This window comes from Gavia stellata, chromosome 11, assembly GCF_030936135.1.
Source record: "Gavia stellata isolate bGavSte3 chromosome 11, bGavSte3.hap2, whole genome shotgun sequence".
Classification (NCBI taxonomy): Eukaryota; Metazoa; Chordata; class Aves; order Gaviiformes; family Gaviidae; genus Gavia; species Gavia stellata.
The window spans coordinates 3,178,259-3,204,991 of record NC_082604.1 but is presented as its reverse complement, the minus strand read 5'-3'; the positions used below and the strand labels follow the sequence as shown (position 1 = coordinate 3,204,991).

The 26,733-nt window shown below is 43.3% G+C and overlaps 1 protein-coding gene across 1 annotated transcript in view; it reads left to right on the top strand.

Annotated features, from left to right (window-relative positions):
* Nucleotides 1-15,332: 15,332 nt before the first annotated feature.
* The window catches only part of VPS8 (VPS8 subunit of CORVET complex), a 53,499-nt gene continuing 42,098 nt past the window's right edge, over nt 15,333-26,733 (top strand). The window contains exons 1-8 of the mRNA XM_059822354.1: nt 15,333-15,394; nt 15,919-16,141; nt 17,106-17,195; nt 18,595-18,646; nt 18,895-18,937; nt 19,728-19,800; nt 23,916-24,035; nt 24,620-24,691. Of these exons, the coding sequence (XP_059678337.1) occupies nt 15,333-15,394; nt 15,919-16,141; nt 17,106-17,195; nt 18,595-18,646; nt 18,895-18,937; nt 19,728-19,800; nt 23,916-24,035; nt 24,620-24,691 (735 nt within the window). The remainder of the gene's footprint in view (nt 15,395-15,918; nt 16,142-17,105; nt 17,196-18,594; nt 18,647-18,894; nt 18,938-19,727; nt 19,801-23,915; nt 24,036-24,619; nt 24,692-26,733) is intronic.

The following is a 26,733-nucleotide window of genomic DNA, read 5'->3' as shown; positions in this document are numbered from 1 at the left end:
CATAAACCTACACTTGCCAGAAGCCTGTGTTGGGGATTTGTAGTTGATGTTCAAATCAATGTAAAGAAGTATAAGGCTCGGAAGATAGAATTAATTTTCTGTCATCTTCTTTGCTACAACTTAAGCACGATAGCAGAATAGTACAAGGAAAGCTAGGTTTTACTTCGATTTTTCTAGTAGTTTCTTGTTCGGTTTGTAAAACCTCTGCATTTCCATATTCCCTGTGCCTGTTTTGTACTTTTTAAAACAATTTTTATATTTCCCTGCAAGACGTTGTCCCACTATCTCGATACTAACATGTGCTCTCATCTTGTAAATTCTTTGTTAAGAACTTAACTGTAAGCCTGTGAATCGTTAATGTACCCCAAGGGAATGTATATGTAAATAATTGCATGATGTTATTTTTAATCATTGCTCTTTCCTCCTCTTTAATTTCTTACTAATTGTTCTGCTCTAGATCAAAACCAGGCTCTTCGGCTGTGTCTGGGCAGCACTGCTGTTGGGGCCCAGTATGGGGCTATCTCTGCTCTCAGTATCAACAATGACTGTTCGAGGCTCCTGTGCGGCTTTGCGAAAGGACAGGTAATTCCCCTGGGATGAGATGGTCCAGTGCTCAGTCCTTCTGCAGACTGTTACTGAGGGGCTGTCCGCAGGTGGCAATAGCTCCAAGCCAACCTCAGTCAATATGTAGCTGTTCATTAGTTGGTTTTGCATTGAGAAGCAGCATGTATGGCTTGACCTGCCCAGAGTGTTTTTGGCTAGCCAATTCCTGCATCCCATGAGCTGACTTAGATTGTTTGGGGTAGGTTTCTGTGGGGGGAAATGGGTGATGCAGAATAGACTGAAGGATTCAGTCATGGCTGGTTGTGACATAAGTCCCACTCTTGATAGACTGATATGTGCAATGATGCACCAGGATAAGCAGCTTAGGCTTTCTAGGTCACTTTGAGATCTATGCTTTGTAATTAAAGCTGGCTTTTAATATGGTGATGACTTGAAATTATTCGAACTCGCATCTAGCCCCAAGTGTTCATTTCTACTGACACCTTACTTCTGTTATACGGCAGAAGCAGCATAGCTTCTTGAATGCGGGGAAAAGGGTGGGAGTCTGCTGTTGTAGTTTTATGTCCTTCTCTCAACGTAAGGAGAGAGAAGGCAATCCTGGAAAAAAAGTTTAGGACTAAAACTAAACCAAAATGGATAGAAGGATGAACCTGTGGAGATGCTTAAGTTTTGCTAATGGATGTTAGCAGAGATTATTTAAATATTCACTGATTCTGTGGGAGAGAAATGCATCAAATGACTTTGAACAGTGTTGTGTGGTAGCAAAGTTATCTTACATTCTTTGTGTTATCAGGCAGATAGCTGTGAGGTGAGTGAGTTTGGGCAGGTGGGGAGAGCTTGCCAAAAGGACATGGTTCAGAGTGGTGAAGATGACAACTCTAACATTGACAACGGGAGTATAAGCAGATAAGTAAACTGCTTGTAAAAACAGGGTAGGAACAGATTTCAGATCACTTTTTTTTGATATGAAGACCCTACTAACCCAGGATGATATTGGGAATACAGAAATTTATTGATGTACTAACACACAAGGTAATGGTGAGAACACCTTGACAGTAAACCTGTGTACTGAGAACACTCTGCTTGCAGATCACAATGTGGGATCTGGCCAGTGGGAAGCTGCTACGGTCAATAACAGATGCCCACCCACCAGGAACAGCCATTTTGCACATCAAGGTAACAAACACTATGTGTACTCCTTCTGTACCACTTTTTTTTAAAGAACACACTCATGTTCCATCAGATGTGTTGACTTTCCTTGTGTAGTACTTTTAGATTTACAGATGAGAGCAGCTACCTAGGAGCTATATGGCGATAGTATCCAGAGGTGAGAAACATGAGCAGAAATTCTATTTAAAAAAGAAACTGAGTATCTTGAGAGCTGAAATAATAGTATTGGCTGTGAGTTGTACTATAGCAAACAACTATAGTACAGTTCTTGTCTGTTATAACTCCCGTCTCTGATTCCAAAATCTATGAAGAATTAATTGCTAGAATACATTTCTCTAAAACTTGCAGTGGTTTGAACTGGATACATGACTTGCCAACTTTAAACTTAAAAAGAGTCTGAAGTGTAGAAAGTAGCTTCTGTCAGCAGTTTTTCAAATAACTTGTGGGGAATGTTTGGGTTGAAAGAGAAATCATCTATGGCTTCTTGTTCAACATGGTGTTGTTGTCATGCACAGAAACTCTTACCTGATTTTGCGCATGGCTTTGTTTTATGTGGACCTCTCCTAGCAGAGCATAATGTGTCTTGGCAGCCTGGTCGGAGCAGTGACTTTTGTGCCTCACCCAAAGTCTTCTCTCTTTTCTCCTTTCCTGAACCTTGCTGAGACATCCTAGACCCATACAGTGTCACACGTGAAACTAGTGCAGTGGGTCTGGTGGGGCACCGTTGCTCAAGGACAGGTTCTCATGTACTGGTTGGCCTGACCTGGCTAACCGAAAATGTTTTCTGGGCATGAAGGTCCCCCCTTACTGCTGCATCTTCCACACTCCTGTCTCTGGCATCTTTGCCCTGTGCATGAAGATGACTATTCCCCTGTGCCAGGTCCTCTGCTCTTAGTGGCCCCCTTCTCTAGCTCATGACCTGATGGCAGTACCAGCATTCAGAAGTGCTCAGACACTGCTACACACCCCAGATGCTTGTGCTGCTAGATGCTGGGTTGCAGAACCCTCCAGAAGGGTGCCTCAGCTGTGGCTGTGACCCTTTCTTATCTTGATTATTTGGTATCGTTAGTAGTTCTGAATGTTTCTGATTTTGGTCTGTTTGTGACTGCGGCCCATTCACCAGCTCTGGCACCAACTCACGGACTTGCGGCTGTGAGCTGTTCTAGTGGTAACACGCATTTTGGTATGCTGTGGTGCTCAGCTGCAATAGAAAGTAGCGGGACTTTGGTAACAAAATCTAGCAATAGGGCTTGCTGGAGGGGCAAAGGCGAAACACAAAACCTTGCATTTCTTACACATCATAAAAAAGCCAGTGATTGTCTCAACTCTGTGTTAAAGATGTCTTTCTGGTGGGTACAATGCTTGTACTTTTGTGTGCTGTTAATAATGCCATACCATTAATGTTTCTATCCATTTTTTGAGTAGTTTGTTTCTTAGTGCCACTTTTAATCTAATTATCTGCTCAGTTTACAGATGACCCAACGCTTGCGATTTGCAATGACAGCGGAGGCTCCGTATTTGAACTGTCATTTAAGTAAGACAATAACTATTAAGCAGCCATAGAAAGTACAAGAAACTAATGCTGAGTCATAGTTTCTAAAACCTAAGTAAAAAAACCTGTTGGAACCAATAAAGCTACAGTCTGAATGTTGAAGGGGTAATTTAGGGCTGCAGTACAATTTCATAGCTGAAGCAAGGTGTTATCTGGCAGTGTAATAGTCAAAGAATAGCCTAAGTTATTAAGGTATCAATGCAGTGTCCAGAATCTTGGCATTCCTTGTGGGATCTTGGCACTTGTCATAAAAGTGCCACCTCTTGGATTTCCTGGTTTCATTAGTGAGAGCTGCCCTGCAGTAACTGCTCATTTTCTTCTTGGCCTCTTCAAGAGGAGGAGGGACAAGGAGGAAGGATTGACAGTCTAGGGAGTCTGATCATGTCCAGGAATTTCCAAAACTTTACTGTTAAATAAGATCTTAAGGAATTCTTGTCTGTATCTGAGCAGCTGTATGGAACTGCTTCTGGTGACGCACTGGAAGTGATCCCTGGAGCTGTGTAAAGGACTTCTTAAAAACAGTATTTATGAAGGATCACTCTTGAGATTTCATGAGATTGTTGGGCTGATCTCTTCTTGATAACTGGCCACAAAGCTGATTTCTCTTCTTTGCAGGAGGGTTATGGGAGTGAGAACATGTGAATCTCGATGTCTCTTCAGTGGCTCAAAGGGGGAAGTTTGTTGTATTGAGCCATTACATGCAAAAGTTGAGCTGAGAGACCATCCTATCACCCAGTATTCACTGCTGGCCATGGCCTCCCTAACAAAGGTAACTTGCAGCTTGCAGAAGGCTTTGTGTGAGAAATCACAAAGGAGAAGTTTTCTGGTATATACTCCAACACTTTATTTTGCCTTTTTGTTTTTCTTGAAGATACTGGTTATTGGCCTGAAGCCATCTCTGAAAGTATGGATGACTTTTCCCTACGGTCGTGTGAGTAATGAAGCCAAATGCTTGCTTTTTGGATTATGGCTACATAATGTTCCTAGAGCAAAGGGGATGAGATTAGGACCAGGTGTTTGGTATCGCTATTTTATCAGCATGCAGTAAAATCTGTGTTGTGGTATTGCAGTGATAATCTGTTGGTCTGATGCGTGCAGATTGTGGGCAGAGAGGAGGTAAAAGTGCTATACCTTTGTGAAGATGCTGAATTTCTCCAGTAAGTAGGGAGGCAGGAACTCAGGAGCCCCTCAGCTTCTTGTCTTTCCCTGCTGCGGCCTGGATGCTCCCACAGATGGGATGTTGACCTGATGATGGTTACAGGCACCTTGGACTGGGGACATTGCTTTACATAAGAACAAACCCAACCATACGGTAGAACCCTTAACTGCAGGGAGAGGAACAAAGTGGAATTAGAGCGCTAAACAGTCTGCTAAACTCTTGATTATTTGCTTTCACTAGTTGCTGGTATAATTCCTCTTGGAAAAGCAGCTGGGGAGAGATGTGGGGTATGTTAGACTGGGAGAATGGAGGCAAGGCTGCTAGCAAACTGTGGCTTGTCATAGTTCATCCATCCATGTGATACTGCATCTACATTAAGCAGCTAGGACACAGGTTTTGTTCTGACTGGCCGTCCGCTTTCCCAAGAGACACACGTTGCCCCTAAACTGTGTGGCTGGACCAAAGAGCACAAGCTACTGCTCAGCTGCCAGCAGACCAGGAAATTGCTTTACAGCCTGTGTGCGTACATGGCAAAGTCAGTGAGTAGCAGCTGATGAACAGCACATGTCCTGGGACTGAGGTTCTGCCTTGCCTACCTTAAATGCTGGCTGTGCTTTTTGTCAAACAGATGGACCCTTCTAGTGTCCCTCTTCTGGCGTGGCACTTTGTGGCTGTACAGAACTCTGTGAACCCCATGCTTGCATTTTGTCGAGGAGACGTCGTTCATTTTCTTCTGGTAAGCGTCGGATGTTTTATGCTGCTTTTCAAATAGTCACGTCTTACTCAGTTAACTGAGCCTCTGTCTCAGTGAAAGTATGATAACCTCTGTGTGCTAGGGATGTCTGCAGCTTGCAACCAGCTTGGGAAAACAAACCTGTTGGTTTCAGCAAGCGGTGGTGCCCTTCCCTGAGAATCTGGAGGCATGAGCTTTATGCGTTCCAGAAGTGTTGATTTGCAGCTTACCTCATTTCTGCTGGAGGTAGAAGAATGTGGATTGTTTTCAGGGAGATCACATGAAATTGAGATACCATTTTATCTTTTGCTTTAAAACATGAGTATGGAAAAAAACTTGTATAAACCACTAAGAGACAACAGCTTTCAGGTCCTTTTGGCATGTGACTTTAGGGCATGCCACTCATCCTGTTTAGATCTGCAGAAGTTACACATGCAGATATTGTTGTTTGAAGATGATTTCATGTCTGATTTCAGTATGAGAGCAGTACCTAGGCTTCAGAAAATCTGGCATTTTGGCTTTGGAGCGCTAAGTTTGTTTCCCAGCTCTGCTATCATCTTGGGACCTTAAGCTTTGCTCAAGCACGCAGACATTGTGTCGACTGGATTGAATCCTCTTTCTCCTCTATCTTCTTTCTTGGTAAACTTGGGGAGAAAGAAAAGGATATATGTTTAAGCCTGTCTTGCTGGAGATGTCCGTGCATGTAATAGCACGAGCCTCTGCACAGACACCCAGCTCAGCTACGGCCAGCGGTGCTGCTCTGCTTATAGGTTACTAAACAGCAGCCACGTTACCTGAATTCAGGTCCCTCTTGCTGTACTTCAAATTGTCACAATGTAAAAAAAAAAACCCTTATTTTTCTTTGCAGAATGCTTTTTTAAATGATGATGAATTAAAGCCAGTTTCACTTTAGCGTTCTGTAGTTCTGACTTATGTGCAGAAAGTATAGTAGTTCCTGCTTGGGACGAGAGAGAATGCTTGACTGGGAGTTGCTATGCAACATCTCCCTTCAATTCAGTATTCCAGTGGGGCTGAGCCCCTTGGGAGTCAGTGAATGAGAATCAGTCCCCCTTCAGTGCTCTTTATACGAATGCTAGAGGTTTACATCCCTTTTAGAAACTGAATTGCCGTATATAATACATGAGGTGGGGCGGGGGGAACAATCCCTTGAACACATGTAGTGCCGGCTTGTTTATGACATCCAGCTCTTGTAGTACCAATAAATGATTTAAAATCGATTTGGCAGAGAGCATATATTTTTACTGCCCCCTGCTCAGAGCCTTCTGTTGCCTCGCTTACATGAGTGCCTGTGAAAGTGAGACATTACGCTCCATTTGAGAAGCGGGTGTGTTGCTACTGCACGCTCAGCGTGCTTGTCTGAGGGGGAGCTCCAGGCTCCTGGAGTTGGTGTGATGCCTTCTGGGAACAGAGAGGTTGAGCTGAAGGAAGTCTCTGAGTATGAATCAGCCTTGTCCGATTTCTCTTTCAGGTAAAGAGAGATGATACTGGTGCAATACATGTCACTAAGCAGAGGCAGCTTCATCTACACTACGACCTCATCAACTTTACTGTAAGTCTCAGTACTATGGAATGGTTAATTTTTTTTTTGCGCTAGTTTTCTTGTAAATGTACCTCAGTAGCCCTTAGTTCTCTACTATGGGCTTTACAAACGTAGCATAAAAAGTGGCTATGTTCATCTGGGGCTAACTAACTGAAAATGTCCTTAAACATGGGACTCAGTGAAAAACTAGCACAAGTGAAATAGCAAGTAGCAGCTAAAAGGTAAAAAATTAGTAGCATGGAGGCAAAAATACTGCGCTATCTTGGGTAAGGGAGGGGTAGCCTGGTTGAGGAAATAGTTTTAAGAACCAGAGAGAATCTGTCAAGAAAGATTTTTATTCAATAATCTCACTAAAAAGAATACAAACTGCTGTGTAATTAGCTTAGTAAAATTCCAGCGTTTCCATATATGAGTGCTTGTTAAAGCACCATAATTGTTTGATGCTTTCAATGAAAAAAATTGTTCAACTCTAAAACACATTTACGGAATACAGCGAGTAAAACATGAAAGGCCAAAATACCAAGATGGACATCCCCATCAGCTGGAATTTGGAGTTTACTAACAAATGTGCTTGGCTGTTTTAAAAAAAGTAAATACTGTAAAAGCGGTGAAAAAAAGCCTTTCTATTTGCAGGGTTTTGGACATAATAGTAGAAGCCACAGGATATGAATGAGTTAAACTTATATGTACCATTTCTCTTTTTAATGCCTCCTGATGCCATATTTACCTCTGAAGGGATTTGAGCACAGGTCTTGTAGTAGTCTTGGTTTTGAGACTTTTGGATAGAAAGTGTGCTAGAGCATAACTAGTGCACCAAGAGGACAAGAACTCTGGAGGATTGTCATTTGTCTACAGGTGTTTTTAGTGAAGAAGGTTCCTTGTGATTTTTCTCAGTGTTAAAGCTGATACTCCAGAAGGAGCCTCCCTATCTTTACCTTTGGAGTTATGCATGGGTGCTGTTGTGAAGTGACCATGTATAGTAACAAAGCTACTGGCTGCCCCAGAACTTCCAGTATTGATACTCGGGGATATATCCAAAGCCTGTTTAGTTGGCCTCTAATTGTGTATGCATTGATGAAATCTGCGATTTGTTGCTTTTTCAGTGGATAAACTCACGGACAGCAGTGCTTCTGGACAGTGTGGAGAAGCTGCATGTTATAGATCGTCAGACACAGGAGGAGCTGGAGACCGTAGAGATCTCAGAAGTTCAGCTAGTCTACAACAGCAGCCACTTCAAATCGCTGGCTACGGGAGGCAACGTCAGTGAAGCCCTGGTAGGCACAAATGACCCATTTGTGTTAGCTAACTCTTGTTTCAGATATGTCCCAAGTGGAAGCCTGGAGCTTTGGAAGAAAGCTGTTTTGAAGCATCTCAGAAATCATACGTGGTATTGATGTGGCCAGCTGACAGACAGTTCACGTTTCCTTTTGTGATTGATGTTTTTAGGAGCTGCTCTTAAGTTACAAAGCTTTGGAATACTCTGTACAGCAAAAAAGCTGATGTGCTTTATTCTTCAAGAGATTCCTATAGGCTTTTGTATTTTGTACGCCACAAATACTCTGCCATAGCAGTGCCTGTGTAGTACATGCATTCCCTGCCCTCGTCTCGTAGATTGTCATGCAGGGGTAGAGAGGATGAAACATAGTACCTATGCTTACAGGTACTACGCTTCTTTCTTGTTTGAAATAAAAAAACAAAAACATCCATAGAAATGGAAGTTACAACACTTCAAACATTGTGTTTTCTCCTTTTTCCTCTTTTATTTATTTGTCTGTCTTTTATTTTGACTTCCATGCTGCTTGTTTATTTTTTTTGGACCCTGACCCATGTGGTGTCTGGACATGTTTTAGTCCTGAAGTAGGTGTTCATTTCAGTGGCTCCTGATGGCTCCTGTAACCCACCTGTGCCTTCTGCAGCAGGCTTTGATGTGGTATTTGTATTGCCATAGCATTGTGGAGGTTTTTTTAAAGCCAGGGTTGTGGGACAAGTTATTGTATTCAGTAGAAAATCAGTTTCTCTATTTTGGAAACAGTTTGCTAAGAGTCTGTGTAGGAAAGGGCCTTCCATCCTTGCATTCAAGCCTCCCAGTGCTTCACCAGAGATAGCCCAGGGGTTCTGAAATTCCACAGCTGGACGGTATGGTTCCTATTCAATTCTTCTATAGCCCTGTGAGACTTGCTGGCCCAAAGAACTAGCAGAAGGCTCGTGTGGGTCTGTAGTTTGGATCCGCAATTTCAAGCCCAGCATATGGTCATGACTTGGCTCCAGAAGCCCAAGAAGAAGTGCCTTCAATGCAGCATAGCAGGATTTCATAAAGAAGACCTCTCTGTCGTGGTTCCCTTTGAGGACCAAGGAACAGAGTGCTTCTTCCAGCCTGAACGGTCAGATCTATGAGGAGTCTTTGCAGCCTTTAGATCTACGTAACCGCTGCTTATCTGGCTTTCACTGCTTTATCTGCTTCACACTGCTAGCCTTGCTGTCATTCTTTCTGCTGCAGACGCATGCTGCGGAAGAAAGAGTCAGATGGTGGAGTCTGGTCTAAGTTATGTTATGTACTGCCTGTCACATGAGCTGGAGTTGCCAGACGCAACCTCACAGAACATAGCTAGAGATTGGCACTAAGGTGGTATAGGAGCTCTCCTTGCTAGGTTATGTCGTTATTCAGAGCCTTTCACTCAGTTCCAGAAAGTCTGCAGTGTCCTCTGAGGACTTCTGGTGATTACCATCAAAGCCAGAGACATGTGGCTTGAAAAACTGGTGGGCCCAAATAATTGCTGCCTGCTAAAACGCTATTGTGAGTCTAGAAAAGAACCCTACTTGATGCACAGACTATAAGTGGCAGGTGAGATCCAAAGTCTATAATGCCATTTTGAAATACTGAGGATATGAAACAGGCAGTCTCTTTCCCTGCATTTCAGTAGAAATTACAAGACTGCCTATGCCAGAGCAATTGACTCAAGGACAACTTCTGATGGGGAGGGTTTGGTTGTTTTTCATGGCTCAGAGGATCAGAAATATATCTTTTCCTGTGTTAGTTCTGCAGACACTCTGGAAGGCAAATCTTAGATGAGGCTGCTACTCCCATAGGAGATATTCTGGTTTCGGAGATGCCTGGGTTTGTGGATGAAGACTGTCAGGCCCCATTCTTCTACTGCAGCGTCTAAAGAAAGATGCAGGGAATATCTGCTGCTTCAGGCTTGGGCTGCGTGCTGAGCAGGTTGAAGTGTTACTGCGGCAGTCCCTGGAATGGACATACTTTTCAGCAGTGGGAAGAGGTCCAGGAAGCTTCCTTATCTGGCCAGACTGAGAACAGTACAGGACAAACAGCTCTAGCCTGTGTAACTGTGCAGCAGCGTGGGAAGCAAGCACTGCCCATGCACTGTGGTAAAATCTCTAATTCTGATGTGACCCTCCATTTCTCCCATTGTAAATGTGCCCATATACAGCCTTCTTGAACACTAGTAACTGGCGTTCAAACTTCTGTTTTAGCAACTCTCACTTCAACAATATTCTTTCCGTCTGTGTCTCCTACACATTTGCTCTTGAGGAAGATTTGTGAAGAAGCAGATGGCAAGGGAAGAGCCCCCATAACTTTTTTTGCATCTGAGGATAGACACAGAGCAGTGCTTGTGGGTCCTTATGACTCCGCCATGTCTTCTGGGCAACTAGAGCTCAGCAGCACTTTAAGCTGCATTCACAAGCGGGAAGAATTGACAGCAGAGCTTTTTGACTTACTACTGCCCAGCAATCTGTGGTGATCTCTCACAGTCCTCATTTTGATTTCTGAATTACAAAGTGTCTCTAAAGTTCAAGTGTATATCTGTTTCTTGGGAAATTTTACAAAAACAAAAAGCAGTTTTACTTGCATGTAATTTTTCTCCCTGTAGGCATTGGTTGGAGAGAAAGCTTGCTATCAGTCCATCAGCAGCTGTGGTGGTCAGATCTTTTACCTTGGAACTAAGGTGAATGTGGAGAGTTTTTAATAAAAATACAGGGCATTCACTGTTGATGGTAGCTCATCTTCTGGAGAAGGGCAATTTTTTATTCTATGGAGACATGAATCAGGGGTGGGTTCTTTGTGCCCTTATGTCATGGGATTAAAGAAATGTGCAATAATTTGGTTTTAGCCAAAGTATGGGCTAAGTAAGACATTGTCATAGTTTCACAGTATCCTGGTTCATGCTGCTTCAGGGTAGACTTAGCGTTATTTTACTGACATCTCCTCTGTCCTAAGCTTCAATTTCTCTGTCCTAAATGCGCGAGTGAGTAAACAGAAGAAAATAAGACAGCAGGGAAAGCTAGACTTTATTGCATGGAATGATAAAAGGAATATCCTATTCACTTTTCCTGTCCTGCAGTGCAGGCTGTCTGTGAAAAGGCAAAGAGAGGTGGCCTATAGGATAGCATGTGGAAGTAGGGGAAGAAGTCAGGGATGGTATCTTGGAGCAGCTGGGTTGTAAGGCCATGTAAAGGATGTTTGCTGTTAAATATAAACAACCAATTTATTCCTGCCATGCCAAGCTTGAGGCTTGCTTTACTTAGCTTCCTCGGTACCAGCATCCTCTGGTGGGTCTGTGGGATACGACAGGCTGCATAAGCAACTGTAAGTAAATAAGGTGGTGTTTTTTTTTTCTTTTCTAGTCTGTTCACGTGATGACACTGAGAAGCTGGAGAGAGGTACGTTGAGAGGAAAACTGGTAGGAACTTGGTAGGTTCGAATTGCTTAAGTATAGCTTGAGAGGAGGGAGGGAGCATTTGTGAAGCATGTTCTGAGCACTGTGTTCAGGATCCCTGATGGCTATGCGCAGCCAGCACTGTAGGTACGCCGCTTTGGGACTCCTGCTTGCGTAAACTTGCAGGCTGAATGTGGAGATCTTGTTCTCCCAAGCAAGACGTAATGCCTTGCCATGTTTCAGCTTCTGTTAACAAGACAGAGAATCACAGAATCACTAAGGTTGGAAAAGACCTGTAAGATCATCAAGTCCAACCATTTAAAAAAAAAAAAAAAAAAAATCAAAACCACCCACAAACCACAAAACACACCACAACCCACACCAAAAACAACCCACCCACACCACACAGCACCATGCCCATCAAGCCACATCCCACAATGCCACATCCACACGCTCCTTGAACACCTCCAGTGATGGTGACTCCACCACCTCCCTGGGCAGCCTGTTCCAGTGCTTCACCGCTCTCTCAGGAAAGAAATTGTTCCTAATATCCAGCCTGAACCTCCCCTGGCACAACTTGAGGCCATTTCCTCTTGTCCTGTCACTCATCACTTGGGAGAAGAGACCAACACCCACCTCTCTGCAAACCCCCTTTCAGGTAATTGTAGAGAGCGATGAGGTCTCCCCTCAGCCTCCTCTTCTCCAGACTGAACAACCCCAGCTCCCTCAGCCGCTCCTCATCAGACTTGTGCTCCAGACCCCTCAACAGCTTCGTCGCCCTTCTCTGGACACGCTCCAGCACCTCAGTGTCCTTCTTGTAGTGAGGGGCCCTTAATTCCTTAAAGCAGAAAATACTTGTGATCTACTTCAATCCTTGTTGACTGTGAGCTCAGGAGAAAATAAAGGGTATGATGAGTACACCCGTATGCTGAAAGCATGGCAGAGTTTTTTGTGGTGCTCTGAGTGATGAGGCAAGGATGGGGAATAGGGAATTTTTATTCTTTGTGACTGCAGACATTTGCTGATGCTGTGGGTCTCCATCCATCAAGCACCTGACCTAAAATGTAGCCCACAGGGACTTGATGTGCTGGGGCCTGACATTTCTTAGTCTTTTTTAACTGTCCAGCAGAAAATGTATGTATGAGAGAATCTTTTTGAGATACTGTCCTTTACTGCAGTGTTGAGAGCTTCGGAGGTTTCTTGTCCCCTTGCTGTCAGGCATCATGACCCACTACTGGGAAATGCTTAAATGAGAGGGGATCATCCTTTCTATAATGCTAAGCTCCAATATTATTTGCTCTTTTAGAGAGTTGACCACCTTCTGAAACAAGAGCGTCTCACTGATGCCCTGGCTCTAGCTTGGTCTTTTTATGAAGGTAAAGCAAAGGCTGTAGTAGGTAAGTTTGGGTTTGGGTTTTTTTTTTAATTGAAACTACTAGGGATTGTTTTAATCCTATGCATGTACAGAAATCACTTTTTCAGGAGAAAAGAAAAAAAGGAAGAGAATTGAATTGAAGAAGAGAAAGTAGGATATGCTGCTTCAGGTTTGGCAGAAACAACACCTTTATATGGATTGGTTTGATTTTTTTTTTTTTTTTAAAGTCGTAGTCCCTTTAGCAGCCTGCTGTTTACAAATGAAAATCAGGCTTGGTCTGTGTTGTGATGCCTATCTGTTGTCACTTTGCCATGAAGGAGGTGGATCCAGGTGTTGAATATCTAGCCTGCTAAAATATTTCTGAAGGTCATGCATGACCTGTAGGTAATTTCCAGTGTGACGTTCTGTCAGCTCTGCCAAGCAGGTACTTTCATTCAGGTCTCTTCCGACTATACAACTGACTGAAAGAACTGGTGGGTTTTGGCACCATGTTTCCTATAAAGGAGGATGCTTTGTGAACACTTAGCTTGTTACGATAGACATGTTAATTATGCCAGAAACTGCTGCTTGAACGGTCTGATTTGGACTGGGCACATTGACTTTGCAGCAAATAACTTCTGATGGTTTTGACAGATGAGACTCAAGTTCTCAGGATAAGATCCTCCTGCTGTGAAATTGCTAGTATATGAAGATGTATCTTGTTTTAATGCATGGATATAATGCAATTCAGCAGATAGTTTTTCAGTATTCAAAGAATTACTGTCCTTTTGAGTTGGCATTTAAGAATTTTTTTTCCTTTATAGTGCACTTTATTCAGCTTCTTTGCATCAAGGCATCCTCCAGCAATGAGCCTCATGTACACAGTCTTTGACAGCCCTCTGTTAATTGTTGTCTCAATGTTAAACAGCACTCAGATCTGTTCTTGCCATTCCTGTGCTGGAACAGTCTTTACATTGGGAGAATAAGCTCTTCAGAAGAAGAGTGGGCTAAAAGTAGAACACAAAATTGTATATTTAGGTATCCTGACGTCTGCATTTCAAGGGTGGTGGGTTAGCATCTGAACTGTGGGATTTTTCTATTTCCACTGATAGCTTAGATGAGAAAAGCTTCATTTCCCTCCCTCTCCGCTTTCTTTCTAGGCTTGTCTGGGGACACAAGCAAGCGGAAAGCAGTCATTGCAGACAGAGTGAGTCACTGATCTCTTGCTAACTGGATTTTCATGTATGCGGATGTGATACTGTGTTCCTGGAAGGAATGGCTTCTGTCCTCCAGAAGTTAATCCAACTGACTCTAGAACGTGTACATGTTCCCCTCTTGCTAAGATTGTGAGCAGGATTTTAGAAGAGACTTGGAAATACCTTTTGGGTAAAAGTGGGAATAAAATCCGCGGCATTAGCAAATCAAAATGTGACATTATCATCCAGGGCTTGCGACTTCTGGTCCCCTCACAGTGGAGAGAAACCTTTTTTGTAGGTAACTCCAGAGTTTCCTGACCTTTGGTTGGCCAGTGTCTATCAGTATGTAACTTGCTGACTTTCAGGATGGAAACTTTGCTCCATTTATACATGGACATGGCATAAACTCTTCAACTGATCCCATTCAATTGTTACACGAACCTTTTTCTGGGAAGAGTATGTTTAAAATATGCAATTACTGCAATAATTATTCAGCTGTACTTTGTTCTTCATGCATGTTTTATTTGCAGGTAAATAAATTTTGCTCTTTAAGATGCTGTAACTTAGGCTTTGGGTAAAAACGTGGCCCAGATGAGCCTTGTGCTTCAGGATGTGTTCATCTGCCTGAAAATTTGCTGGCAGACTGGCTGCCCAGTTTCTTGGTCCGTTAAAGTTAGTGTAGGGCTTCAGTATCCCACTGGGCCACTTCAATGCCATGTCATGCCATTGTCTCTTGGCAGTCTTTCCTATTCTCCTTCCTGCCCGTGGTAGTTCATACCCAAAATGGGACAACAGTTTACGGTGCTGCCAACCCCCAAGTCAATCTGTTAAATGTGCTACCAAGCAGGGCCTCTAGTGTAGGATTTGAATGAATTTTCTTGTTTATTGTAATTCAGATGGTTGAAATCCTTCTCCATTATGCTGATCGGACTTTGAAGAAATGTCCTGACCAAGGAAAAATCCAGGTTATGGAGCAACATTTTCAGGTATGGTGCTCCAGAGGACTCTCTTGTAGAGATCTTTTCAGTTTTTTAATTGGACTTTGCTTTGCTGCAGAAATTACTTGTCTATTTTTGAAAAATATTGCTGTGGTTCACCTGAATGCTTACCTGTGTTGTGTGCACTAATAAAATCAGGACTTAGTTACGGCTTGGTGGCAGAGCAGAACCTGTACGCCCTCTGTCCTCTGCAGAAGTGTGACTGGAGTTTTTCTCTGTATGAACCAGCATACGGGAAAATCTGTAAATGTGCCAGCTACCAGCTGATTCGGATAACACGTTGATTCTGCTCTGTCTTGGCCAGGCTTCATTTTGTGCCCTGCAGGATGTGCTATTTGGCAGGATTTTTGCCAGTCCTTACAGCTTTTTTTTATGTTTCTTCCCCAGGACGTGGTGCCTGTCATAGTTGATTACTGTCTATTACTCCAGCGCACGTAAGTCTGAGTTTGCAAGCCTGTCTCCCAAGGCAGACCGCCAACCCATGTAGTCCTGAGTGCTGTCTCCTACAATATCACATGGTTTAGAGGAATTGTATCACATCATCGTCATATCATATATCACATCACAGTTTAGAGGAGTGTTTCAAAACTGATACTAAAGTCAGAGTACTCCGTACTCAAAGAAAAGGGTGTCTTAAATTTTTGTTGATGTGTTAAGGAAAAGTTTGCTTCAAACTGTTGCCCCCATACCATCCCCTTAAGAAAGAAACTGCCTTGATGGATTTTCCTGTCATCATCATTTCCCCTCTAACAGCAATTTTTTTGCTGCAACATCCCTAGCCAACTTACACAGTGTAGCTGCCTGTAACTTGCATGAGTGTCGCAGCTGAACAGGGCATTCAGCTCCTGAGTTTGAGAAATACAGAGAAAATGGAGTTTAATTTGGAGCCCTCAGAAAGTAGATAAGTAAGGAGATTTTAGTAAGATTATTTGATAACTAAACACTTCTTTCCTCCTAGGGATCTATTATTTAACCAGATATATGATAAGATGAGTGAGAATTCTGTAGCTAAAGGCATCTTTCTGGAGTGCTTGGAGCCATATATCTTAAGTGATAAGCTGATGGGAATAACAGCTCAAGTAATGAAAGACTTGCTGCTTCACTTCCAAGACAAGAACAGATTGGAAAATTTGGAAGCTTGCATTGTGCATATGGATATCACCAGCTTAGACATACAGCAGGTGAGCTGTTGTACTGCCTACTATATTGAGTTCCTCTGAATAAATGACAACATCCCCCAGTCACTGATGCAAACTTCTTGTGCTTTTAAGCACAGCATAGCATGTGGAAAACAAGGTGTCGCCTTTCAACAGCCAAGATTTACCGAGTCCAAACCATTCATGCCTTTTGGTCGCTAATTTGTAACAGAACTTAGCCCTGCGTCCCTGGGATCAAATTGAATGAATGTGGGAATTATTTAGTGTGGCTGTGTCCACCCCATAACATGCATGCTCCTATAAACATGTTTTGCTCCCTCAGTTTGTGTCCTGGAATAGGTTAATGCATCAGCAGCTGAATGTGTTGGAAACTACTAGTCTGTCCGGATTAGTCTGATGTTCACAATCGGTCTTTCCCGTTTTCAGTACCTTACCTAACGTCAAAGGCTGCAGGGGCACAAAAAACGGGAGTTGGGTTTGTCAGTTTGGTGCTTGCCAGACTGCTCTGCTCAGGTGCTTGCTCTGGCATGACAAAGTTAGCGGAGCAAGGAGGTGTTCCTGCTGGGTAGTCCTGTTTTCCTTGGTCAGCTTTTATTCCCACAGCGTGGCTTTCCATTCCAAGGAGGGAACTGCTTGGGAACTTGACAAAATGATTCACTAACCCAACCAAAGGCAAACTAGTGCAGTCAAGGGTTTTGAAGAACTGATTTTTTTTAAAATTCTTTAACCTCATGCAGGTTATGAATGTTAGAATCTAGACAGTTTGATTCCACATTTGCTGTGTGCGCAATAAGCTGGATACTCCCTTTGGGGATTTGGGGTCCTTGCAGCGACTGCTTCTGCAAGTGGAAATTCTCATTCTGCTTTAAATCATACTGTCGGATGATGCGAATGCAAGGACAGAGATTGTATTCGAGAGACTGGGGAATGAGAAGACTGTGAGCTAAGAGCAGCTGTATATCTACATTGTGCTTTGTTTGCCTTGCAGGTAGTTCTTTTATGCTGGGAAAACCATCTCTATGATGCCATGATCTACGTCTACAACAGTGGGATGAATGACTTCATTAGTCCCATGGAGGTAGGAAAGATGCTCAGTGCAATGAGTTTTTATCTGTATGTTCAGCACGCAGTCTTTCTGAGAAACAGCATTGCAAACCCAGTGCATTATCTTCTCATTCAGTGTGTGTATTCTTTTTCATTTCAAGGGAGAAATCGTGCGTGATATATGCAGTTTATTTGACCAGATGCAGTAGAGGAGAAAAGTAATTTGTAATTACTGTGCTTTAGAACACAAATTTCCCTGCTGAGGTAGCAATGCTCTGCAAAGTTAGAGCAGGAAATTTAGTCGTGTTAATAAAATAAATATAAAACAAAAGCAGCAGAGGAGAATAACATGATGACTTAAGGAGATTGTTAGCAGACAGTTTTGCAATGCAGCTTTGTTGCTGGTGGTGAGCCTGTGTGGCATGACTGCTGAGAAAGCATCAGCTTTCTGCACAGTGGGATTTATGGGGGTGTGGGCGTGAGAGGTCCTGTGAACACCTCATGCTTTTTTTCCTTCATACTGTTCTTCCTCTGCTGACACAACAGTCTATTAATATGTATTCAAGAGTAATGGAAACAAAAGGTGAACTTACCTGTGTACAGAATCCAGAACAAAGGCTAGAAACAGTCCTTGCATTGAGGCAGGCGTTGTTCGTAGCACTCGGGTGGGATCTATCAACAGTGAGCACAGGACTGGATGCGATGTTGTAACTGAACGCCCTGCTGCTGCTGGTAATCCTGAAGATGTGCCTGTTATACCAATTGCTCTTGAAGCTTATAGCTATAACGTCAGGGTGTTTCATTGTGGAAGCACTGCTGGTATTTTCTCAGTAGTGCTGAAATAGAGAGCTGGGTCCATCTGAGTGTGAAAATCTTAAACTGCCCAATTTCTAGCAGTTATAATCTCAGCTGATTTTTCCTCAGAAAAGAGACTTTTTAGGTGTTCATGATTTTAAAAAGGACTTCTGGAAACCTAGCACTAGCTGTACGAGTACAAATAACTTTTTCTGCTTTCTAGAGCTGAGTATTTAGATGAGTCCTCATTCTACATGCCCAAACTAAAGGCACTCTGCTAGGTAGGCTGAAGGTTTGCGTAATCTCTGGTGGCAGAAGGTTCAGCACAGGAAGCGGGGCTGGTCAGTTATGCTCTGACTGTTGCTTCTGGGACTTCTGAACATTGCTTTTTTTAGTCTGGCCTGTGCTTAGGGTTAGATCTGATTGAATGAAGGCTGTTTTTTCGTGTTGTAACATCAGCTGGGAGAGGCATCCTTTGCCATATCTTGATGTCCTCTGTGCCTTTTAATTGTAAGACATGGTGAGAAAGCAGAGTTCATATGGGGAAGACACCCCAGTGGTCTCTGCTTTAAAACCACACAGATTCTTTGCTTTGAGCCTTTCCAGCTGCCTGAGCACTGCCTTCTTTCTTGTTACAGAAGCTGTTCAAAGTCATTGCTCCTCCACTGAATGCTGGCAAGTCTCTCACAGGTACAGAGTTATTTCCCTTTAAAGGTACAGAATTATTTCCCTTTAAAGGTTTCTAGTTTTGATGTTTTGAATAGCTCTAGTCACTTCCAACAGAGGGATGCAGAAAGGAAATAACGTACCCAATATAAGGGTCTTGGAGAACAGAAACGTGTTCCAGCACTATTTACCATGTGAGACGTTTTGCTAACAGCTGGGACAAAGAATTGCATCTCTGTATGTTGTTTTGTGACATAATTTTTGTTTTGTAGATGAGCAGGTGGTAATGGGCAACAAGCTGCTTGTGTATATAAGGTAAGGTCCCTTCGAAAGCGTGTGAGGTGTTGCCTACTGGTGGCACCAGACTTCTAACTCACTATAGTTGCATAATCTTATAGTGTGTTTCGAGGTCTGAGAGACTGTGTAAAATAGCAATGGCTACTTTGTACAGCTGACTTAAAGTTACAATGGCTTCTTGTTCACTACGTGTGAGTGGATAGGTAGGATAAAGTTGGAGACTTAGAGTTCGTGTTACTGCTGATATGTCAAGACTGTGTCTTTATCTTGAGAATTTAGTTAGAGTGAGTTCTTTGTCCTGTGTGTGACACAGTGCTCCTTGAACAAGGACTCCGTAGCCTGAAAAGCTGTGTCTTAGCCCTTTCTGCCACGCCTTTTGGGATGGCTGTGCTCACTGGCTGCTTACTGTGTTGCCCATCATTTGCCGGAGGTCATTCTGAGATTGCACAGTAGTGATTAATTAGTGAATTCCTCTTTCTGGAATCTATTAAATGTCATGAATGTTAGATTCTGCATTATTCCTGCTTCCTAAAATGCAAGAGTAAAGATTTTTGTGAGAAATATTGAGTTTCCCTGTTACTTTTCTGCTGTGGAGTGGCATACCTTGGATGCAAATTCATGCAGGGCATTGGCTTACTGTGTATTAACAGCAGTGCTGTCTGCAATGCTTGCTTTCGTGATTTACAAAATAAATTTGTTTGGCTTGTTTTAAGAGCATCCTGAAAACTAACTAAAAAAATAACCTGTTCTCCTCAATCTGTTTAATGTCAGGACGTATTAAAAATGCCTTTCCCCTTCTTTTCTATAGCTGCTGCTTGGCAGGCCGTGCATATCCATTGGGCGATATTCCTGAAGATCTGGTACCTTTGGTGAAAAATCAGGTGAGCAACCTTTCGGAAGGAAACTTTCCCATATGAGGTTTCTAGAAGAAGCTGCGTATGTCTTATTTCGTGGGTTTCTGATAGAAAACTATTATCAATCTAATAGCTGTATCCTTGTGATACAAGTATATACCACTGTAAATATGAAATAAATTTTTAAAGAATGAACTCAAACCGTTGTTGCAATTGGAACATTTAAACTTAGTGTTTTTCTTTCAGCTGTAAATTGGGGGGTGGGAACATAGAGTTCTTAGTGGCAGTAATTTTGATCGGGTTTTTTTTCCTTATTCTTTACCACAAAGTTACCAGAAATTTCTAGCTGTCTCTTCTTTCTAAACTGGACTATGACGTGTCAAATATGGGAGGACCTTCCCTGTTTTCAAATGCATGTAACACGGGATTGACGGGAGTAGAAACTGAGATAACATCAAAGAACATCAACTAAATATTCCTCCTCTGTTTGGCTGTTGCTAAAACTTCTGTTTGTGTTGGAGTTTTCCTGCCTCAGGTATTACACCTCTGGCCTCTTTGCACGGCAAAGTGTGAAGTTCAGCACAGTCATTTCCCACGATGAAGGTCCCATTAGGTGGATTTCTGTCAGTCGTTGCCCTAGTATCTTGTCACCATATCTTCACCTCTGAGGCTTATCCAGTCTCAGGTATTCAGGACACACATGCATCTGTCCTCCAGGTGTAATTCCCATGTGCACGGTGAGTATGTCTGCCTGCCATTTAAATCCAGATCGCATGTCCATAGATACTTAGTAAATGGGTGGATGAGGTGGAGTGTGCCATGACTGCTGAGTTAGGTAGTACTAGGTAGAGTTCAGTAGGTAGAAATGTCTCTACTAAGTAGCTCTTGGTTGAGGTTTCTCTGAGCCTTTTGGTTTTATGGTCATAATTACATTAGTGTGTGTTCATGCTCGTCTCTGCTCATCAAGACGTTGTATTTGCTGAAGATAAATTTTCAGCGTTGCAATAACTGCAGGTATTTAGCTGAGATCGACTGTGTGTTGCAATCAAGTGCTCCAAACTGCGTCCTCGTACCCTTGGCTTGCGGGGTCAGCCAGCTACCTGTTTGAGTGGTGGCTGCTCCTCTGCCACTTCACACGGTCAGAAGTAGGGAATTGTTTGCCGGAGCTACTTAATAGGTTCAGGGTGCTGCAACACATCTCTCCTTAGGCTTATCTTGGCAACCCCTCTTGAGAGCCTCCTTTGGCAGGAAGGAGGTTCTGGGGGTCACAGGACTGGGAAAGGGTTTAGCATTAGATGTCTTTTGGTACTTAAAGAGAAAGGAGGATGCGGTCAGTTCTGAACTTAAACTCCTGTATCGTAGCATTTGATTCCAGTTGATGTGATTCCAGCTTTTTGTATGGGCATTTTTGGGTTGGCCTACAGCTTACTACATTCCTGTTGTCCCTAATGTCTATGACTATATCTGTGGTTTGGAGCTGAGGTGAATCTGTGATGGCTGTGAGGTCTGTGATTCAGGCTGTTTGACAACTCCTTCCCTTATGTCCTTATTACTGCCTCCTGCCCACAGCACGGAAGGGAAGAGGCTTTCCCAAAAGGCTATTCCACAGTGATGGTGTTTGGAAAGACAATTTCCCTTTTCTAATAGTCAGTGCCACTTTGAGACAGCTTAAAAGGTAGCGAGTTTCTTTCTTCTCTTGAGAAAAGGCATAAAGCAACCCAGAGCTTGGTATTTTCCAGTCTTGTGGAGACTCTGTTAAGATTGTCTGCTTTCTTAGTCTGTTCCAGCTCTGGTGAGGAGGCAGTCGGCTGGTACTGCATTCCTCTTCCTCCACCCATCTTGGCCATCCTTAGTTTGGGAGAGGTGGCCCTAAGCATGTCCAGCCATTCTGCTGATAAGGCAGGATCTTAGCTGCTTCAGAAAAGCCCGTACCTATGTTAAAAGGCTCTGAAGCTGCTTGTTTTATACCCTGTGGGCTGAGCCCAGGCTGAGTACCCATCTTCTGTTCTTCTGTTGTTCTGCCTAGTCCCTCTAGGAAGAAACGTGACCTAACATCCAAATCATCTTCCCAGGGCACTTCAGGAACAGCAGCTGATGCCTTAAGGCTTCTGAGTGCTGCTATTATCCTGTGACAGTGCAGGCTTATCCTACTGTCCTCCTTCGGGACAAGGTTTGATTCTTGAGCTGCATCTCTTTGTGTTGCTCTTTGCTGCCCTGTTCAGTGGACCACCTTTTGGCTGACCGGATTCATCACCCTGTTCGAGTCTGCAACGGTAGCTTTCACATTGGGAGAAATAGTCTTTTCCATCTGCATTGCCCAAGAGATTGGCAGGTTGCTTCAAGGCAACAAGTACTATTGCATATGCCTTATATATTTGTTCAGGACAGGCGTGAGCATGTTCTTAATGGTTTCATCATAGGGAGAGAGTACTTGGTTAAAATCACAGTAAGGTTATGCCAAAAGTGTGACTAGACATGCAGGTTACATGAAAGTTGGCTTGGTCACTGCCAAGGAAATCTCCTTTCCTTGTTCCTTATTTCCATCAGAGCTCTCAAGTTGGCTATTTCTTTCTCTTTAAGCTGTGTCTGAAGCTTGGCCTAAGGCAAAGCTTACCTCCTTTGGAGTCATCTCTGATGATTTCTTAAAACAGAGGATGCTCCTGATCATCCTTTTGTGCTCCTAAAACTCTTTCCTCAGTTTCTGGCCAGTTTTACCACAAACATATTTTTGGGGTCTCTAGCATTTCACTTTAGTTTCAGGGTTTCAAGACAAGGAAGCGCTTTCTGTTCTGCACTTTCTCTTTGCAGTACAATAGAACAGATTTTTTTTGGTGTGGGGTGGGTTTTCTGGGTGGGGTGGGGTGGGGTGGGGTGGGGGGGTTTGGTGGGGGAGAGGGGTTAGGATTTTCTTGCTAATCCAGAGCTTGTAGCTGTATGTATGTGGTATCTCTGTGCAAACCAGCCCGCTCCCCTTTGCTGGATCAAGCACTAGGCTGTTCCCCTCTCCCACGGTTGGTATCAGGTTGTCCCCTGCACACACACAAGTTGGCACAGCAACAGACTGTGGCTCAGGGTCTGAGGGGAAGCAGTAGCCCAACCAGCAGCAGTAGCTCTGGGGAAGAGCTGTCAACCTCTCCTTTTTATGATCTCCAATAGTGTTCTGAGAGCTTGGCTTAAGTAACACCTTTCTGTCTGGATGCTTGAATCCACTCTAGCTACAGTCTGGGGTTTTTTGTAACTCTGCAAGAGTTCCTAGCTGGCAGGTGGGTATCGGGTGCAAGGAGGCCAACAGGGAAGGTCGTGGATCTCAAAGTCAAGCTGCTAACGCCTCCTGGCTTCGCTGCCACTATGGTGACAGGAAAATTAACTCGGAATAGGAGTAAATGAGAGAACATGGCATTTCCCGAGGATGGCTGGGAGAGTGTATTGCCTGTCAGTTCTCCGTGGGATCCCAATGTGTATCTTAACATGTACTCAGGAGCGCTAGCTGGTCTGCAGCAGTCTGCTCTCTTTCTGCTGGGAGCCAGATCTGTTGTGAGCGTGTTTGAGACAACTGGCACTGCTGCTGCCCTGTTTGTTCCCTGGGAGGATCTGGACACATCTGTCAGTGGTTCAATAAAGGGGCTTGCCTTCATTTTGAAAGGCGGGCTCAAATTTCAGGAACTAGAAAGTCAGTGGAGGAGATAGTGTTGAATAGGACCTAAGTCAGTCTTTGCAGCGCCAAAAGCTTTGTGCCTCAAAATGAGGAGGCAGATTGACTGGCTCTTCCCAAGGGAACTGCTGACAAGGAGAGGAGCTGTGCCCTGGATAAGGAGGAGTTGCACAGCTTCTCAGGAGAACTGCCAGGAAGGGGAGGGCATTATCTAATTTCGCACCCTTCGGTTTGCAAGTATAAGCCTTAATTTTTGCTTGATATTAAATTTTGATTGATCTTAAATTGGTTGGCGAGTCTAAGGAGGGGGAATTTTTTTCCTACTAACAAGCAGCACAAAACATCATTCAAGTAAGAACGCTGATGGACTCCTAAGGTGTTTTAAAGCTTAAGGGCAAAGCAGGTAATGATGCTGCTTTCCCATGTGCTTGTGCTATGTTATCTGAACTCCCTAGAAAATCTGCTGTGTTTGTTTGAATTTTCATTGCAGGTCTTTGAATTTCTCATCCGGCTGCATTCAACTGAGGGATCTGTGGATGAAGAGGTCTACCCTTATGTTCGTACCTTGCTGCACTTTGACACTCGGGAATTCCTTAACGTTCTTGCTCTGGTAAGAGATCGCTGATCTCCTCCAAGAGGAAAATGGAACGCCAGTTCTTTCATCATCTATGTCATGGTTGCATGATCTGTAAGATTCTTACTAAAAAGTTCGTGCTTTAGCTAAACCAGTAGTTACTGGCTTGATGCAGGATCAGTTTTGATGTGTGTTCTATAAGATGTCAGAAGAGATCATAATAGTTCTTTATGTCCCTAAATATAAATTGATGAACATGGCATTGTACAGTGAAGACTCTGGCCATCTTTAAAGCACAGGTAAACCAAGAATAATGTATTTGTAAGGAGTGTTTCAGTACTACATCTTTTTCCTGCATAAAGATTCATCTTTCTTCCTTTCCAAATTTCTTGAATTTCCTCTTTGGACTTGTTACTTTTACCTGAATATGTAGCAACCATTTTGGTAGTTGCAGAAGAGAAAATTGTGTCTTGGAACTTGCTGCTTAGGTGATATGCACAGAAAGGACTTAAAAGCATTGTCCGCTTTGTGATACGGCTGCTTCTTTGTGTTTGCTTGTATTTCTGGGGTTGACAGTGGAGAGCATTCTGCTCAAGGTGTCAGTGTTTTGCCTCATGCAGACTTTTGAAGACTTCAAGAATGACAAGCAAGCTGTGGAATATCAACAGAGAATTGTGGACATACTTCTGAAAGTGAGTGTGCCTAAAAACTAACCTCTCTGTTTACATCTGACTGATTATATAGAACACTGTGCAGTAAAGCCTGTAATTTGGATGAGGTGTTTCCAGTCCTGCCCTGGATGACACCTCTGGGAAGGTGGTGGGCTGGAGCGTGGGTTCACCTCAGCCAAGGTTGTCAGTTGGATATTCAGAAGTGACACTGCATGCACATTAAATACGGTGACAGAGTATGTGACAGGTGACAGTCCTGTCTGTGACTTCACCTGGGCTGTACTTGGTTGTCAAATTTCTCCTCTCTGCATTGTTAAGTTTATTTTTATCTGCTTCTCATTGATTTCACTCCCTGATTCCTTCTGAGCAGGAAAAAAGGTCCCAGGAATCCTGTGCTTGGCAGGGTGCCAACGCTCTTCTGATAAAACCCTGCTCCCTGTATCTGTAAATGCTGTGTTTGGGATGTAACATACCCAGAATGACAGGCCTATCTTTAGTAAGTGGGAGAGAAGAGGAATGTCAGAGTTATCAGCCTGGTGCTTTAGAAATGGCTTGTCATCTGCAGACTGTGTTCCTTAACAATGAGTGTTCTCATTAAAAGCTATCGCTGCCAAATGCCGTTTGCTTTCCCCTTCAGAGCTGTCAGCATTAATAATGAGTAACTCCTCTTGGAAGCTGTTTATGTATAAACATATCATAAGTAGTGTTTCCCTGTCGCTGTCATCATCGATAGATGAGAGCAAGGGCACCAGTGAGTGAAATCAGTGACAGCGCTGCTGCAGTAAGCTGTGTTGGAGGGGCTGAGATAATGCCACTGCGGGGGAACTTTTGTGAGCCTGCCTGAGTAGGACGTTGCTGTAAGGATGTCGGTTAGCCCTGTGCTGGTTTAGACCATGCTTTTATATGTCTTTAGCTGCTGTCAGCAGGAGGTGGCATGCTGCAGCTGTGTTCTGGAGCTACCGTGGGATGTGTTCTTGTGGTATGGCGTAGGCTGGATCGAGCTGTTTACAGCCCTACTCTGTGCTGCTGGCCACGCAGTGAATGTCCGCCACAACAGAATTCAACCCTGCTCTTGGAGGGGAAAAGGAGGGCAGTTGTGAGAAGTGCTGCAGGACTAAATGCATCTGCAGGCAAACAATTTGGTGTTACGAGAACTGTTAGTCCCTTGGTCTGGAAACTGTTCTCCTTTTGGATAAAAACAAAAAAAAAATCTTGGAACTTTTTATTTAAATTTATCTTTGGGGAAAAACCCACTTAGGAAATAGCTGTGCTTTTAAAATAGTTTGGTCAATATAGATATTCTGCTAATGCTGATCTAAACTTTGCTAAATATACTGTCTTTTAGAAAGTCCCCATGGTTGGCCTGCAGCCTCTGTAAGGTTGCTCTGTTTCAGAGGTACAGTATTTTTCTTCACACGGGCTGACGAGGACCCAGTTTGTGAAAAACAAAACCAAACTGAATGAAACACTCCTGTTGTTTTAGTGAGCTGTATTAGTGAGCTGTATTCTTAATACTATTAGCTAACACCATTCTGACGAGGCTCCTGTATGAAATAGCCTTTTTAAACAGAAAATGAAGATTAAAAAAGAATGACAGCATTAGCTGATGTTTCAAGCAGAGCTCTACTTGATTCCTTTAATGTGTCTTACCTGTCTGCATCCACTTGTGTAAGATAACTGTTAGTATCTCATGGGGATCTGGAACTCCGGGTCACTCCAAGAAATCAATTTTATCTCCCAAGCTTAGACTGAATGAGGTTATAAACTGTGAGGCGCTCCATGTCTAGGCTTTGCTAGAGCAATCCTTAGATGTTAGCTGGCAGAATTGTTCAGGTGATGGATTTCCTCCCAACTAAACCCACTGCTCTTAGAAGGGGACTCTTCAAACAGAGGCATTTCACTTTCCCTTAGTGTGTAGGATTTTTTTTTTTTTTTTCAGAAGCATGAGACATGAAGTCAGGACACATCACGCTTGGTTTTTATATGCCAGACAGGTGACAAGCACTCCTCAGGCTTCAAATCCCTTTTGTAGTGACTCTTAGATATTCCGTTTTTCTGTAATT